This window comes from Rana temporaria, chromosome 5 (genome assembly GCF_905171775.1).
Source record: "Rana temporaria chromosome 5, aRanTem1.1, whole genome shotgun sequence".
NCBI lineage: Eukaryota > Metazoa > Chordata > Amphibia > Anura > Ranidae > Rana > Rana temporaria.
This window is the reverse complement of record NC_053493.1, coordinates 211,022,730-211,040,934: the sequence shown is the minus strand read 5'-3', so window position 1 is coordinate 211,040,934 and position 18,205 is coordinate 211,022,730. Positions and strand designations below refer to the sequence as shown.

Below are 18,205 nucleotides of genomic sequence, written 5' to 3'. Positions count from 1 at the left end.
TTAGTAGAAAAAGATTGGGTTGTAATCGGAAATTATAGTGTTTTCCCTGAAACAAACTTTTTTTTTTGGTTAGTCAATACTGGATCAAAAGTACTTGTGTGTCATCATTACTTGTATTGTTGGGCCGTAACCTGTCCTCGATATGCCACAAGTTTAGTGTGGGATGTGCAAAAAATGCATGTTGTGCTTGAGGTGCATTAATTGTTAATGGCACCCCAAACGCAACACGTACACATATGTTGCAGAACAAAAATGTGCCCCCCCCCCTTTTTTTTTTCTTTTTCTGAAGGAGCCTGAAAAGCATTGCACTCGCCATCAGATCATGGGTGCAATGTGGGCTCCTGCAGACATATCCTCCAGCTTTGTGTTTGAAAGCCGGTGTGCGGTCTGTCCACACAGCCCTCACATCCCATTGAAACTGCAAGGCCTTATACAAGCAGTTTAAGACGGTACTTGTAGTTTATTCATTCACATGAATGTCATGAATGACAAGGCTATGTGGACAGAGCTTCACACAGCCATGCTGTTTTAAGTGGCAGCGAGTGCGGGGAGGAGAACCCTCGCCTGCAGGGGGCAGAAGCTGGAACATGTTACATGTTCCATCCTTTATACTGGTGTAACATGTTTCCAAAGTTTAACTTCTCCATGAATCTGTTTCTATTTATTTAATAATGAGCATGGTTTCCTAAATGGTTTGTGTAATTGGTGTTTGCTTTTGGTAGTTAAAGTGATCCTAAACTCTGTTCAAATTCACATATACATTTCTAGTGTCATCTGCTCTCCACCTCCTCCAAATCTACAGCATCTTTTTTTTTTTTTTTTTTTTTTTGGCCCTGTTAGAGGATGGCAATGTCCTTTTTTCTCCATGGTCCCACTGTATGTAGATACAGTGGCCTACCGGTGGACTATGGAATTTGTAGTGTGCATAGAGCAGTGTTCATGACCACAACTAACATGTTTAAAGTAGAACTATAGGCAAAACTTTTGTTTTTTATTTTGGATAGAGCAAGCAATGACCCCTGTCGTATATTTAGTTTATCTCCATCTGTTTCTCATTGTAGTGCAACGATTTATCTTCACTTCCTGTCCCATAGCCCAACAGGAAGTAAGAGGAAATCCCTGAAAGCTGAAAGCTAAGGGAATTCCAGGACTAGTGTCCCCATTGGAAGATGTGAACCCTTTGGAATGATATGGATTTCTGCACAAATTGGTCATAAAATGTGATATGATCTTCATCTAAGTCACAACAATAGACAATCAAAATCTGCTTAAGCTAATCACACAAAGAATTAACTGTTACCATGTTTTTATTGAACACACCATGTAAACATTCACAGTGCAGGTGTAAAAAGTATGTGAACCTCTAGACCAGGGGTCTCCATACTTTTCAAGCAAAGGGCCAGTTTACTGTCTTTGAGGCTTCAGGGGGGCCGGATTCTGACCAATGGGGGTAGAAAATGCTCCAGGGCCGAGCATCAGTGAGAATAAACATGGCCCCAGTGTTGGTGGGCAGTAGGAGGAGGAATAGTGCTCCATCATTGCTATTAGTGGAAGAAATATAGCCCCATTATTGGTGTCATTGGGAGGAATAGTGCCTCCATATCATTGGGAGAAATACTAAGCCAAGGGCCAGATAAAGGCTAGCATAGGGCCACATGCGGCCCTCGGGCCGCAGTTTGGAGACCCCTGCTCTAGACTAATGACATCTCCAAGCGCTAATTGGAGTGAGGTTCCAGCCAATCAATGAGATTAGAGGTGTTGGTTACAGCTGCCCTATAAAAAACACACACCAGTTCTGGGTTTGCTTTTCACAAGAAGCATTTCCTGATGTGAATGATGCCTCGCACAAAAGAGCTCTCAGAAGACCTACGATTTAAGAATTGTTGACTTGCATAACGCTGGAAAGGGTTATAAAAGTATATCCAAAAGCCTTGCTGTTCATCAGTCCACAGTAAGACAAATTGTCTATAAATGGAGAAAGTTCAGCACTGCTGCTACTCTCCCTAGGAGTGGCCATCCTGTAAAGATGACTGCAAGAGCACAGCGTAGACTGAAGGTGAAGAAGAATCCTAGAGTGTCAGCTAAAGACTTACAAAAGTCTCTGGCATATGCCAACATTGCTGTTAGCGAATCTATGATACGTAAAACACTAAACAAGAATGGATTTCATTGGAGAATACCATAGAGGAAGCCACTGCTGTTCAAAAAAAACATTGCTGCACGTTTACAGTTTGCACAAGATCACCTGGATGTTCCACAGCAGTACTGGCAAAATATTCTGTGGACAGATGAAACCAAAGTGGAGTTGTTTGGAAGAAACACACAACACTATATGTGGAGAAAAAGAGGCACAGCACACCAACATCAAAACCTCATCCCAACTGTGAAGTATGGTGGTGGGGGCTTCATGGTTTGGGGCTGCTTTGCTGCGTCAGGGCCTGGATGTATTGCTATTATTGAAGGAAAAATTCATTCCCAAGTTTATCAAGACATTTTGCAGGAGAACTTAAAGTGGAGGTTCCATCAAAAAAACAATTTTGCTTTAAACTGTAGCTTACGACTAAAAAAGAAAAAAATAAGTTTTTTTTTTTTTACTCATCTGAAAATGCCTGTTGCTATGCTGTCCCACGAAATCTGCCTTTGAAACCACCTAGGATTCTGACATCATCTCCCTCTAATGCTCCTGGGAAATGTGTGTCATCATTTCCCAGGATGCAGTGCGCTGTCCAATTATCACTCCCCATCCAAGACTTCCAGGAAGTAAGTGCCTGTAGGCTTCACAATGCCCACAAGCAAAATGACAACGGTGTAGATATAGTTTTATAAACTATATTTTTTGAATATCTATGCGCATCTTCGGCGGATTGTAAAATGGTAAGTGACCAGATTTATATTATAAAAACGCAGGATGAAAGGACATACATTTAAAAAATGCTAATTGTGGTTGGAACTCCACTTTAAGGCCATCTGTCCATTAGCTGAAGCTCAACAGAAGATGGGTGCAACAGGACAACGACCCAAAGCATAGAAGTAAATCAACAGAATGGCTTAAACGGAAGGAAATACGCCTTCTGATCACTTTTATCAGTGGTGGGAGAGGCCCCTCTCCCGTGCCCTTCCGCTGCTTACCAGAGCCGTCTGGGGGAGGCCCCCACCTGTCTCTATACCATAGCAGGGCAGAAGCGGCGTCAAAACGTCAGTTCCGCCCATGGCCGTTTTTTTTTTTTTTGGTGTAAATATGAGATCTGAGGTCTTTTTGGCCCCAGATCTCATATTTAAGAGGTCCTGTCATGCTTTTTTTTTTCTATTACAAGGGATGTTGACATTCCTTGTAATAGGAATAAAAGTGATGCTTTTTTATTTTTTACACTGTTCTTTCAAAAAAATAAAAGGTAAAATAAAGTGAGGTAAACCCGCGAACAGTAGAGTGAGAGCAATAATTCTAGCCCTAGACCTCCTCTGTAACTCAAAACATGCAACCTGTACAATTTTTTTTTTTTAAGAGACAAAGTTTGTCGCCATTCCACGAGTGGGCGCAATTTTGAAGCATGACATGTTGGGTATCAATTTACTCGGCGTAACATTATCTTTTACAGTATAAAAAAAAAAAATTGGGCTAACTTTACGGTTTTATTTTTTTTAACTAAAAAAAAGTGTATTTTTCCCAAAAGAGTACGCTTGTAAGACCGCTGCGCAAATACGGTGTGACATAATGTATTGCAACAACCGCCATTTTTTTCCCTATGGTGTTGGAACCCCCAAACATTTATAAAAAAAAAATTCTAAGTAATTTTCTAGCAAATAAACCTGTTTTTAACTTGTAAACAACAAATCTCAGAAAGAGGCTCGGTCCTTAAGTGCTTAAAGTGGTTGTAAACCCTTAGACCCACAGGTAAGCCTAGATTGAGGCTTACCTGTTGGTCCAAGAAATATATCCTAAACCTGAACGGTTTAGGAGATATTTCCAAAGAAATGCGCCGTAGACATCGGCGCGCAGGCGCACTGATCATGCCGTTACTAACAGCGATCATGCCGTTCGTGGCGGCACCCGCACACATGCGTGGGAGTGACGTCATCGTGGCTCCAGCAAGGAGAGGAACGAGCACTGCTGCGGGGGCTTTGATCTCGGGTAAGTAATACATAATGAGCTAGTATGCTATGCATACTAGCTCATTGTGCCTTTTTCTTGCAGGGTTTTTTCATTTTTTTTTTTTTTGTAAGAGGGTTTACTTCCTCTTTAAGGGATACATTTTCCTTGAGCTCTTCTTGCACTAAAGGTGCCAATAATGGCCGACAAATTCATATTCGTTTAAAATTCCTGATATCAATTAAAAAGTTTAATATATATAAAATTCTTTTTTTTTTTTTTTTTTTTTTTTTTTTTAACTGTAATTTTTGGTTTTGGGCACCAAAATTTCCCTTTTGCTCTGCAGCTCTAGTGACGGTATTGTCTTTGTGGGCAGTGCTCTATTATTATCCATAAATGTTTACACACACACTTTTTATTTGTGGCATCATTGGTGTCCATCCCTCTTTTCAATGCTTAGCAAGGGGGTCTGGCATTAAGAAGGCTTTGTTACAATGACATGTATAATCCTGGCTTTTAATTAGCTGTATTGGCAATCAGTAGGGACTACCATACGTTTCCGTCATTAATGCGCTCAGTGAAATATGGGATGCTAAGGCTGCTGTGGAATGCACAACCATCTATTCTCAAGCCAGCATTTTAGTTTCCATCTTCTATTTGCGAGAAAGATTGATGTTGTGATTCAAGGCACAAAGAAGCTGCAATTCCTTATTTATTTTGTATCATTACTAAGTTGGAAGTTACGCTGGCTTTCCATCCGTGCGTTTGTGGTAATGCACAATTTTAGGTATGTTGTGCATTGCTTTGCACTGCCATATATTTTCAAAGCCACCCCAATGCACATTTATTGTGTCCAAACAAATAGAATATTCCATTTTGTTGTATATGGGTAACGCCTGCAAAATGAAAGGGCAGCCTTAGGCCCCTTTCACACTGGAGCGTTTTTTGAGCGTTATTCAAGCGAAGCCTCATCTGCAATACCAATGTGCTGGTAAAGCACTGCTAAGACCCTAAAGTTTTAGGGCATTTTTTCAGTGCCTCAGTGTGAAAGAGTAAGGCGTTTTTACAGTGCTTTCAATTCATTTCAATGGAGAGGGGCGTTTTTTTTTTTTCAGCGCCCAAAAGCTGCTCCAAAGATGCTGCTTGCAGGACTCTGTGTGAAAGGGTCCATTGAGAAGCTCAAAGAGTGTTTTATGAGCATTTTAATAGCGCTATTTTTAACGCTAAAACGCTGTAAAAACGCTTCAATGTAAAAGGGGTCTTAGTGTAATGCATTTAAACATGCAAAATACCTCACAGTAAAGTGCTTGCAGTAATCATACAAAGATGTGGAGGGAGTCTTTTTCTAATGTTAATCAGTTGTATTTATGTTTGTTACCCAGTTATGATGAGAAATGTATGTATTTTGTCTGAATGTCAAGTATTTGTGTTACAATGCTTTTAAATTTTTTCCTATTGGCAGCTGATTCAAAATGCCTGTGACTATTCTGTACCTATTCCCCTGTGAGTGCAGCCGCTGTCACCTTTTATCCACAATAACAATACAGATTGCGTTGTACGCAGTCTATTTAAATGGAAATAGAAGCCAGTAATGCTGCGTACACACGATCGAAAATTCCGACAAGAAAACCGTGGATTTTTTTTCTGACGGAATGTTGGCTCAAACTTGTGTTTCATACACGGTCACACATCTTTGGAGAAAGAACATTTTCCTGGACTGCCGCACTCCATTAAAGGCGTCTTTATTGTATACAACAAATATAATCCAAGATAATGCAGTCAAAATAAGGTGAACAGCAGAAAACAAGCTATGAGTAAGCATCTCCCAATGTGAAACACGTTAGCCATTTTTGTTTTCTGCTGTTCACTTTATTTTGACTGCATTATCTTGGATTATATTGGTTTCATACAATAAAGACCTTTTGATGGAGTGCGGCAGTCCAGGACAATTTTCTTTCTCCGTGGACCTGAGCAGAGCCAGCACCTGTCGGTTTGAATAGGGTGGGAACTGCACAAGGGATCTATCTTGGAGAGCGGTAATCTTTCTTTCTATGTCACACAAATTTTGTCGGAAATTCCAACCGTCAAGAACACGGTGACGTACGACGAGTTGAGTTCAATAGGCAGTTCGGCTCTTCTGCTTGATTCTGAGCATGCGTGTTTTTTTGCATACAGATGAGCAGATTTTCCGATAGAAACTTTTTGCGTCAGAAAAATAGAGAACCTGCTCTCAATCTTTTGTTAATGGAAACTCCGACAGCAAAAGTCAGATGGAGCATACACACAATCAGAATTTCCGACCAAAAGCTCTCATCAGACTTTTCTTGTCGGAATTTCTGATCGCGCGTACGCAGCATAAAAGTAGTAGTTCAGTGCATGCATGGGGCTCCTCCGGTACTCCGGTTTCCTTCTACACTCCAGACACGCTGGTACGTTAACTGGCTCCCGTCTAAATTGGCCCTAGTATGTGTATGTATCAATGTGAACAAGGGACCTTCGATTGTAAGCTCCTTGAAGGCAGGGGCTGATGTGAATATACAGTGTATATGTAAAGCGCTGTGCAAATTCTGTAGAAGTAACTAATAAAAATTTAAAAATAATGCCAGTTCAACTGCATTACAGGGCATTTTCTAGATGGTGACAGTTACAAAATACAGCAGTCAAATGTATCATATGTGTGTTATTTGTTTTTTAAAACCTTGGTCGGGGCAATGCAGTCTCATCCTTTATTAATGGTTTTGCTTATTTGCAGGATATTGGACTTTCTTCTAAAAGCAATCATGCGTACAATGTGGTTTGCTGGTGGCTTCCACTGGGTGACCGTAAAGGGAAGACAAGCACTGCCCGCTGAGGCTCCTATCCTGACCTTGGCTCCACATTCCTCGTATTTTGATGCCATTCCAGTAACAATGACAATGGCCTCTATTGTGATGAAAGCAGAAAGCAAAGACATTCCTCTTTGGGGAAGTGAGTGACAAATTCAAAGCACAAACTGTAAACTGACTATAACCTTTTAGCCCTTTTTTTTTTTTTTTTTAAATAAAGGGCTAGTTTACCAAAAAAGTGATATTTTAGCATAAAGTTGAAACGGTGGATTGAGCTAATTTCTGTTCATAATGGGGGGCGGGGGGCGACAGTGGTGAGATCTCAATGTAATTATTCTTGGACTCTCTCATTTTAGATTCCCACTTATGCTACTACATAAAGCTGCACGATTCTGGATAAAATGAGAACCACAATTTTATTTTATTTTTTTGCATAGAATAAAGATCACGATTCTGTCGCGGCGTAATATATTTCATACTATACAAAAAAATTGGGCTAACTTTATTGATTCGTTTTTTTTTTTTGTTTTTTTTTCATTCACTGAATATATATAATATGTGTGTAAAAAAGATACTGATTTTTAACTTGTAAGCAACAAGTGCCAGAAAAAGGTTTAGGGCCAGATTCAGAAAGAGATACGACGGCGTATCTCCTGATACGCCGTCGTATCTCCTGAGTGCGCTCGGTCGTATCTATGCGCCTGATTCAGAGAATCAGTTACGCATAGATATCCCTAAGATCCGACAGGTGTAAGTTTTTTACACCGTCGTATCTTAGGCTGCATTTTCTGGCTGGCCGCTAGGTGGCGCTTCTGTTTGTTTACGCAAGGAATATGCAAATTACTATTTACGTTGATTCAGAAATGAACGACCGCGCGGCGCTTTTTTTTTTACGTCGTTTGCTTTCGGCTTTTTAAGTTACCCCTGCTATATGAGGGGTATGTGCGGCGTATTCCTATGTTAAGTATGGCCGTCGTTCCCGCGCCGAGTTTTCAAATTTTTGCGTTGTTTGCATAAGTCGTTCGCGAATACGACTGGACGTAATTTACGTTCACATTGAAAGCAATGACGTTTTGCGGGGGATTTTCGAGCATGCATGCGCACTGGGATGTTTTCACGTACGGCGCATGTGCCGTTCAAAAAAACTTAAAATAAGCGGGGGTCAAGCAAAATTTAAATAAAACACGCCCCCCACATCCCCATTTGAATTAGGCGGTCTTACGCCGGCCCACATACGTTACGCCGCCGTAACTTAGGGCGCAAGTTCTTTCTGAATACGGAACTTGCGCCCAAAGTTAGAGCGGCGTAACGTATCTAAAATACGTTACGCCGGCCGGACAGATACACCATTGTATCTGAATCCGGCCCATAGTCTTTTAAATGGTTAACCTGACCTCATTTATAGACAGAAGTTTATCCCTTTTTGATCTAAAAGAACCAAATAAATGATACTTTGTATCTCTTCTCCCTCTCAACGCTAACCGTCGTTGTTAAACATTTGCCGGCTTTTTTATTTATTTTTTGGACAGAACTGAGCAGACTCCGGCTCTGCACTGTTTACATGGAATCGTGGAAATGCTGTATTACGATTGTGAGGGGGATTTTTTTAATGATTAATCATGTAGCTCTACTATTACAGCCTGGTATTTCCACCCATCCTGTTGAATAATATAAAATGTAATTAAAATTTCAACAATGCGAATTTTTGTACAGCCACATTTACACCCGTGTTCTGAACTCCAGACACAAATTCTTGCGTCTCTGTACTTATACTGTACATTTAATGATGTATTAATATTTTTTGTAATGCAAGCAATGTAAGTACTTAAAGCAGTATTGAACTCAAAAGCAAACCTACATTATATTGCAGCTTACCAATTCTCAGTTGTGATGGTTGAATTGGTTCCTTTTTTATGTTTTCTTTCTTTTATTTTCATGTGGTGTTTCAGCCAGTGAGTCCGTTTTTCAACAGAAAAGCTCTCTTGCAGTTGCAGGGATGAGACAGACCTTTTTAACATTGGCGGGTGCCAAAAATGATGAGCTTATATTTATGTAAAAACGTTATCCCTAACAGGGAAAAATCAAACTGCTGTAACTGATTATAAAGTATTAGCTGGCATTCGGCTTCAGTTTGTTGGCCTATTTAAATCTGCTAGTGCATCGAACACTCCCCTCCCCCCCCCAGACCAACAATGCCACTGTCCAAAGGTCCCCCCTGTGCTCATTCATCCAGAGTGGAGGCACTCTAATACAGGAGATGTTTTACTGACCAGGTCACAGGGTAAAAACAGAGGGGGAAAGCCTTAAAGAAAACAAATGCAACCACCACAACTAATGATTGGTAAGCTGCAAGTTATTATATTTTTGGTTTTGGGTTTAATACTGCTTTAAAGTGGTTTTACACCCAGTGAGTTGACTGGCCTCAGGTGATACGCAGAGATTAAATAAATCCACCTACATAAGTTGTACCTGTTTACCTGCCGACTTTTCTTCTCTACAGCCATTCATGTGCAGAATTTATCAAGCTTGTTTGAGATTTCAGAAAGCATGTGGGGGGGGGGGGGGGGGTCTGAATATACATGACCTCAATGATAGCTGGCTGAAGGGACGGGACACACCCTCCTGTACATAGGAACAGAGGCTGTCAATTAAAGTGTGCTGAGGCTTCCTCCCCTGTCGCCTTTTTTTTTTCTCTTGGTGTCAGGAAAACTTTTCAGAAATGATTCATCATGATGATGGAGGAACAAGGTTGTAGACAGTAATGACACTTGGATTGAGACAGTAAACATTATAGAGGAATTTTCTTTGTTCATATTTCCTGCGTGAGGTTTACAAACACTTTAAATTTGACTTGATATCAGCCTCTTGTAGACTGTGTGCAGTGGAGAGCAGACTGGTAGAGCTAGAAGTTGTACACTCAGCTAGTGACTAGGAACATGCTAAAAAGAGAAGGACAAAGAGATGGAGATGAGCTTAACTTCTTGACACCAGCCGCACACAATTTATGCAGCCTCTCAGCGGGTCTGCATTAGTGAAATTACAGCTGTGCGTACTCCTGACAGTTACCAGCGGTTATCGGAAAGCAGCGACCGGGAGCTTTCTCCAAGCGGTAAGGCCTCACTTAGACTAGCAGTTGGGGGCATTAAAAATGCATGGTTGAGCAGCGTTTTTGTGGCACCCGTTACGTTGTAATGGCAGCGATCGGGGGCGTTTACATGCTGTGTACATGCTTTGCGCCCACGGCAAAAACAATCCAACTTCTTGCGATTGGTAGGTGGCAAGCCTGCCAAACATGACCCAATGAATAGGGAACGGCACAATGCACGCAGTTGCAGCACATTTGTCTGCAAAAAAGTAGGTTAATATAAGTTATGCAAAGGTGTGATATTGTTTAAAAATTACTCTGAACGCTGATTGCGTTAAAGAGGAGCTGTGTTGCTCATCTTACTTTAAAGCGGGGGTTCACCCTATCGACGGGAAAATTTTTATTTATTTTTTCTTTTACCTTAAAATCAGGCATTGTAGCGCGAGCTACAGTATGCCTGTCCCGAATTTTTTACCCCCGTACTCACCTTGTAGTCGTCCATCGAAGATACCGGGGAATGGGCGTGCCTATGGAGACGGAGGATGATTGACGGCCGGCTCTGGCGCGTCACGCTTCTCCGGAAATAGCCGAAATAGGCATGGTCTTCACGACGCGTGCGCATAGCCTGTGCGCAGGCGCCGTGAAGAGCCGAGACCTACTCCGGCTGTCTTCGGGGAGAGTGACGTGCCAGGGCCGGCCGTCAATCATCCTCCCTCTCCATAGGCACGCCCATTCCCCGCGGGAGCCGAAATCTACGATGGACGACTACAAGGTGAGTACGGGGTTAAAAAAATCGGGACAGGCATACTGTAGCTCGCGCTACAATGCCTGTCTCGATGGTAAAATGTGTCGGGGGGGGGGGGGGGTGAACTACCGCTTTAAAAAAGTAATTAGTTACAGTTACAAATTACTTCTCCGAAAAAGTAATTGCGTTGGTGAAAAGTAATTAGTTACTCAGCAAAGTAACTGACTTTTTTTTAATATTCTACAATGCAATTACGTTCTATAACATCTTTAGTATCAAATATGTTTATATTAACTGATTCAAGAATAAAAACACTATATATAGTATTTTAGAACATTTTGGTATTTATTTGAACCCAACTCAATAGATTGCATCACATAGCCCCCTGCACCTCTTTACATTACACAGCCCCCTGCACCACTGTACCCCTTTACATCACATAGCCCCCTGCACCTCTGGACCCTTTTTACACTACACAGCCCTCTTCACCCCTTTACATTACACAGCCCTCTTCACCCCTTTACATTACACAGCACTCTGGATCCCTTTACATTACACAGCCCCCTGCACCTCTTTACATTACACAGCACCCTGCACCTCTGGACCCCTTTACATTACACAACCCCCACAGCTCTGGACCCCCTGCATGTTACACGACCCCCTTCAGTGCAAACACCCCCCCTCAGTGATAACCCTCCCCCAGTGCAAACACCACCCCTCAGTGGTGCAAACACCACCCCTCAGTAGTGCAAACACCACCCCTCAGTAGTGCAAACACCCCCCTCAGTGCAAACACCCCCTCCCCATTCAGTACCTCAGATCAGCGCAGCGACGGAACATGAACAGAAGATCCCCTCCCCCTCTGTAGACATAAACAGAGAGGAGGGGAGGCGGCTTCACATGGCTGTGCCTGTATGACGTCCGCGTCGGGTCAAGTGCAGAGCACCGCTCACAGCCCGTGGCTGTGAGGAGGGGATGGATGGTGCCGCGGTCATGTCACCCCGCACCCCCCCCCTCCTCCTCTCTTGTATCGCAGCAGCGGCGCTGCTCTGCTGCCATCTAGTGGTGGTAGATGTAATTGCGGTAACGCCGCCCAAGTAATGGGAACGGCGTTACCATGAGGGGAAGAGTAATCAGTTAGATTACTTGTTACCCCCAAAAGTAACTGCGTTAAGTAACGGCGTTTACTTTAACGCAGTTACTGACAACACTGAAGAGGAGTGGTGGGTTTAGACACATGTATACTGTATACTGCTTCTCCTTTCTCTGTCCAGTCACAGGCTGGGGGAAGAACAAGACCTGTAAATCTTGCTTCAAGTGTAAATATGGTCAAAAAATAAACAACATTTACAGTACTAACAAAAAAACAAATGTTCAGGATATTGCAAACGATGCTAAAGAATTTTTTACGTTGATGGATATAAACTGGCTACTCGTATTCAAAAGTTGAAAATCTTTATTGGCTGCACAAGTACATCCAGTAAAACAATACTAATGTGTTTCGGTCACTTTGGCCTTACTCATAGCCTTAATAGCTTGTTGCTATGAGTAAGGCCACAGCTGCCCGAAACGCAATAGTATTGTTTTACAGGATGTACTTGTGTAGCCAATAAAGATATTCAACATTTGAATCCTCCGGGTTGCCAGTTTATATCCATCAACGTTAAAAGTATTAAGGAACTGCACATCCCAGCCATGAGCACCAGTTATCAGCCTTGAATAACATCACCAGCAGTAGAGATTCAATGCTAAAGAATTTGCAGTATGTGAAGAGGAGTGTGAAGGATATGACGATGGGCAGCATGTGTAGGGGAGTATGAATGGTATTGGAGCAAGACAAGTGCAGTGAACAGAGGCATGCTGAGAGTATAAGTGGGCAGTTTGTGCGGACAGCAGTCAATGTGTGCAGAGCTGCAGAGGGTATGACAATGGGCAGTGTGCAGAAAAGAAGCACAGAGGGTATATTGGCAGGGAGTATGTGAGTTGGGTATGGCACCAGGTCATTTGGAAGGATTGCTTACTGTATGACTGCAGGCAACTCATAAGTCTGCTGCTCCTTTACTGCCCAGTCAGCAGGCAGGGGGTGCTGGGTAACAGAAGCTGCCAGCTTTGTGATTTCTCCATGCTCCCAAGCTGTCCACTTCTTTCTACAATGTAAACATTGTATGTAGACAGCATTGTTTCATGCTGAGCCTTTTGATAATGTGTTGCTCTAACAAAGTTTCAGATCTCAATGCAGAAAATTGGCTGCTTTCCATAGAAAATCCAGTTTGCAGTTATTCAGTAGTCCTTTCAGGATGTGAGATCCGGAAATGTATAGTTTCTGGGGAACTTAATAGACTAAAACAGTTTATTATTATTATTAGAGTATAGTGAAACCTACAGCTCTACTGTGCATACAACTATAGGCTGCTAAAAAATGCTTACAGAGCCCAGGGAAAACTTCAGTGTGCAGGACAACGCCATTCACACTGGGAAAGTCTGTGCTTAGATACAGATAATGTTTATAGTGCAAGAAAATATATATTTTTTTTTGCTTAAATTCTCATTTCCATAAAAGCAGTATTGGTAGAGAAGTATTTAAATTGATTGATTTATTTATTTTTTTATCGTATTTAACTAGGTGGACATGTCCCCTGACAACTTTAGGCATCATGCACACTTGACGTTAAAATAACGTCATAAAAAGCCAGTAGCTTTGCAGCGAGTAATTAAAAATGTTTTGCAATAGTGTTTTTTTTTAGCGTATTTCCGCGTTATTTATTTTTTATTTTTTTAATTGTTATATATATATATATATATATATATATATATATATATATATATATATATATATACAGGCATACCCCACTTTTAAGTACACAATGGGACCAGAGCATGTATGTAAAACGAAAATGTACTTAAAGTGAAACAATACCTTTTTTCACTTATAGGGTGTAGTGGGGGGTCAGGGGGTGTAGTGGGGGTTTTAGGAGCTGTAGTTAAGGTCTCAGGGGCTGTAGAGGGGGTGTCAGAGGCACACTGGAACAGGGCGGGGTATGCTCTCTGAGCTTCAGCTCCTTCTACTGCGGCTGCAAAATGTCTGTACAGTGCTTGTAAGGCACTTTACATACACTCACAGGTATGTCCTTACTCGCGAGTGTATGTAAAGTGAGTGTACTTAAAGCGGGGTATGCCTGTATGTATATATATAAAATTTTCAATGGATCTAAATATCAAACACTGGTGAGCCACATTTTTGAGCATTTATCTGCGGTTATCAGCTTTTTTTGACATTAGAGTGTTTTTACAGCTCAGATAGCGCTGCTATACCGCCTGAAAAACTCCTGCACTGCATACTCATTGTGAAAGCCCGAGGGCTTTCACACTGAGGCGATGCGCTGGCGGGAGAGAAAAAAATCTCCTGCCAGCAGCATCTTTGGAGCGGTGAGAGTAGCGGCGTGTATAACGCTCCTTCACCGCTCCTTCCCATTTAAAACAATGGGAAACCGCGGCAATACCGCCCGCTATGCGCCTCTGCAGAGACGCATTGCGGGCGGTATTAACCCTTTATCGGCCGCTAGCTTGAAAGGGGCATAAGTGTGAAAGGGGCCTAAGACTCTTGCTGGACTGTGGAGGGGATGGGAGCAGCTGGCTCAGGCTTTCAGCACCTTGCTGAGAGGCTGAGCCAGGTGCTGGTCCAAAGTAGATTGTTTTCTGTGAAAGACTACTCTGATTTTGAGTAAGTAAAGCAAAATCACTCTGTAAAGACTCTACTTCTAAACAAAAAAGCCCAATATACACATGTAATAAAAATATGACTGCCTTGTATACACAGGTAAAACTATTAAGAGATGGACACAACCTCCATCACTAGTAATGGTTAGGTTATTAGCGTAATCCAGGAAGTACATGCACTATACTGTAGCACTACAGCACTAGATGCCAGAGACCTGTACACCACAGTGTCTTTTTTGTTCCTCTAGCCCCCTTAGTAGAATTAATACCCTATGGAAAATCAATGATATTTGTCGGGGGTTTGAACACAGAGTGAGTCGTATAGTTAAATAACCAGATTGCAGCCAAAGGGTTGCACAGACGATTGATTAACCACTTAAGGACCGATGCACGATGATATACGTCGACAGAATGGCAGGTACGTCCCCTTTAAGAACCCAGCCGTGGGTCGCGAGCGCGTCGCCGGCAACACGCTTATGACCCGGTCCGAAGCTCCATGACCGCGCCCGCGGGACCTGCAGACCCGATCACCGCCGGTGTCCCGCGATCGGGTCACAGAGCTGAAGAACGGGGAGAGGTAAGTGTAAACAAACCTTTCCCCGTTCTTCCACGTGGCTTGTCAGTGATCATCTGTTCCCTGTCATAGGGAACGACGATCAGTGACGTCACACGCCTACAGTAAGAATTACAAACTAGAGCACACAACCCCTACAGCGCCCCCTAGAGGTTAACCCCTTCAGTGTCATTTTCACAGTTATCGGTGCATTTTTATAGCACTGGTCGCTGTAAAAATGACAATGGTCCCAAAAATGTGTCTGATGTGTCCGCCATAATGTCGCAGTCACGATAAAAATCTCTGATCGCCGCCAAAAAAAATATTAATAAAAATGCCATAAAACTATCCCCTATTTTGTAGATGCTGTAACTTTTGCGCAAACAAAACGCTTATTGCTATTTTTTTTAACAAAAATATGTAGAAGAATACGTATTGGCCTATACTGAGGGAAGAAAACTTTTTTTTTTAATATATATTTTTGGGATATTTATTATAGCAAACATTTTTGTTTATAGCGCAAAAAATAAAAACCGCAGAGGTGATCAAATGCCACCAAAAGAAATCTCTATTTGTGGGGGAAAAAAAGGATGTAAATTTTGTTTGGGAGCCACGTTGCATGACCGCGCAATTGTCAGTTAAAGCGACGCAGTGCCGAATCGCAAAAAGGTGGCAAGGTCCTTTTAGCTGCAAAATGGTCTGGGGCTTAAGTGGTTAATATGATTCATTGCATGATTTTACTGTATTCAATTTGGTTGTGACCAGAAATATTTAGTCTGGGTTAAGAGCTCACTAGGCACACCAGTTGTTGCTTTACCTGTAGTAGTGACTGTTTGTAAGGGTGTTCGGTCTCCGCTGTTTGGAGACCTAGGGGTGAGTGGGACTGGAGCTTATTTTTTTTTTATTTTTTTTGTACAATTTTTTTTTTTTGCATGTATAAAATTATTTGAAAAAAGAAAGATGAACACAAGTTTTGTGACATTATTACTTGTTGATTAGATTTACATTCTGATGTATCGGATTGCTGTGGATTCATTTTATTAGAAGTTGAGGTTCAATATGCTGCTTTATGTTGCAACCTATCCACAGTTTGCTTATGTAGTTCTTTTGATGTTGACTGGATTTCATAGAATAAATAGCTACCTTTTTAAATGCAATTGTCCTTTTTCTTTCTTCCCAGCATTAATCAACTATATTAGGCCAGTGTTTGTTTCTCGCTCGGATCAGGACTCACGGAAGAAGACTGTAGAGGAAATTCGAAGACGGGCCCAATCTAACGGTATATGGCCACAGGTGTGTGAAATGCTTGGCTTTTGCCTTCATGAATACATGAAGTAAATGTTTACTTAACTCATTGGGGTTGATTTACTAAAGGAAAAAAGACATAGAGGGACAAATTAAACTTTTAGAACAGTGACGATGTCCAAAGAAAAACATTAAAAAAAAAAACTTTTTAATGTCTTTAATTACCGTATTTCTTTGCATTTCTGAACTCCTCTGTTCTAAATCATGTTGCTTTCATTTTGTTTTCAAATGGCAAATTTAATTTTTTTTTCGATAATCTCAATGTCTCTGTCCCAACACAGACTGGGGAGTCACTTCCTCATTGAAGCGATCGTAAGCCACAGTTAATAAAACAGAAAAATCCTGCAAGGCTATGTCCTAATGTGCTAATATGCATTGCATGCAAGCGCATTATGAGAGACTTCCCTTAGAACGAAGCCCTTCAGCGCAGCGTTGTCACCGCTGAGAGGGCTGACATCTTCCCCCGGTCTTCTTTCCAGTTAACGTCCACCAGCTACATGATTGGCCATGAGCGCGATGATGTCACTCCTGCCGGAGCCGCCGTTTGCCTCATAGGATCTGAAGCATCACCGGCTGCATGCACTCTAAATATCTCCTAAACTGTGCAAGTTTGGGAGATGTTCACGGTACCTACAGGTAAGCCTTACCATATAATTGCTTGACCTGAGTTTACTACCACTTTAAGATACTATGCAGATGGGCAGCATCTATTGTTGATGTTAACCCCTTGTTAGGAAAGACAGCTCTCAAATCTAATTTACAGCTGATAATAAAGAGTAACAGGCACAGTTAGGGTTGCCAACTCATCCCTTTAAAAAGGAACACATATTAATTACACAGGTTCTGTGGCTGATTAAGGTGGTAATTAAACTCACTTGGTGCCTTATCTGCATTAAATTAGCATCAGAATCTGTGTAATTCACATGTGTTCATTTTTAAAGGGATGAGGTGGCAACCCTAGGCACAGTCCAAACTGGGTTTGTTAGGCCGGCCATAGACTGGTTGTATCTCGGCTGGTTCAGCAGGGACCGACCGAGATGTGAACCATGTATGGGCAGTCTAAATGTACCCAAGTTGAACGATTAATCAACTTGGGCACAACCAGCCTGTTGGATTTTACATGCAATTGTTTTTCTAGTGGCTCCCCACTGGGAGAACACAATGGCTCCATGGGAGGAATTCCCCCATCAACACTGACTGTGTCAATAGGGGAATCAAGCGATTTTCTTTCCTGCAACCATGGGTAAATCGCACCATCTGTGGCTGGCTTTATTTTAAACATTTACTCCATAGTCCCCTCCTAAAAATTACAAAGCAAGGAGAGCTTCAGCAGCGATTTTAAGTTATGCTGTGGTAAAGTATAGGTACAGCCAAAGCTTGTTTGGCTGTACTTCTGTGGATCACTGGAGTGCAATCCCTCCTGCACTACTGTGAGCATGTGTGGGGGTTAGAGCAGAGAGCTGCTGACTGACAACCACTAGCTCTTTGCTCAGGGAGCTCTGAGAACCAAACGATCGGCTAATTGATCGCTCGGTTCTTGGCCTTAGAGCTAGGGGTGAACAGATGCAACATCGGACCGATGCTGCATCCACCTAGGTTAATTTAAGATTTTTAAATGAACACAAATCCCATACTTCTCTTTTAATGGGAGCATACAACAAATATAAAGCTGGTGCTATCACAGTTTGGCTGCAAAATCCGAGCAGTACGGATATCACAGCTTATGCAAAGCAGACACAGGCAGACCACGTTGAGCTCTGTAGGCGGCCGGGTGTAAATGGACTCCGCTGTCAGTTTACATCAGGCTACCTCCAATCCGGTCTGCAAAAATGGAAAAGTATGCAGTTCTCTTTTGTTTATTATGGACCTGGAGGTAGGCAGGTGTAAA

The 18,205-nt window shown here is 42.1% G+C and overlaps 1 protein-coding gene across 1 annotated transcript in view; it reads left to right on the top strand.

Annotated features, from left to right (window-relative positions):
• LPCAT1 (lysophosphatidylcholine acyltransferase 1) overlaps positions 1 to 18,205 on the top strand; it is a 243,208-nt gene that overhangs the window by 123,969 nt on the left and 101,034 nt on the right. The window contains exons 3-4 of the mRNA XM_040353529.1: positions 6,840 to 7,054; positions 16,193 to 16,305. Coding sequence (XP_040209463.1) covers positions 6,840 to 7,054; positions 16,193 to 16,305 — 328 coding nt within the window. The remainder of the gene's footprint in view (positions 1 to 6,839; positions 7,055 to 16,192; positions 16,306 to 18,205) is intronic.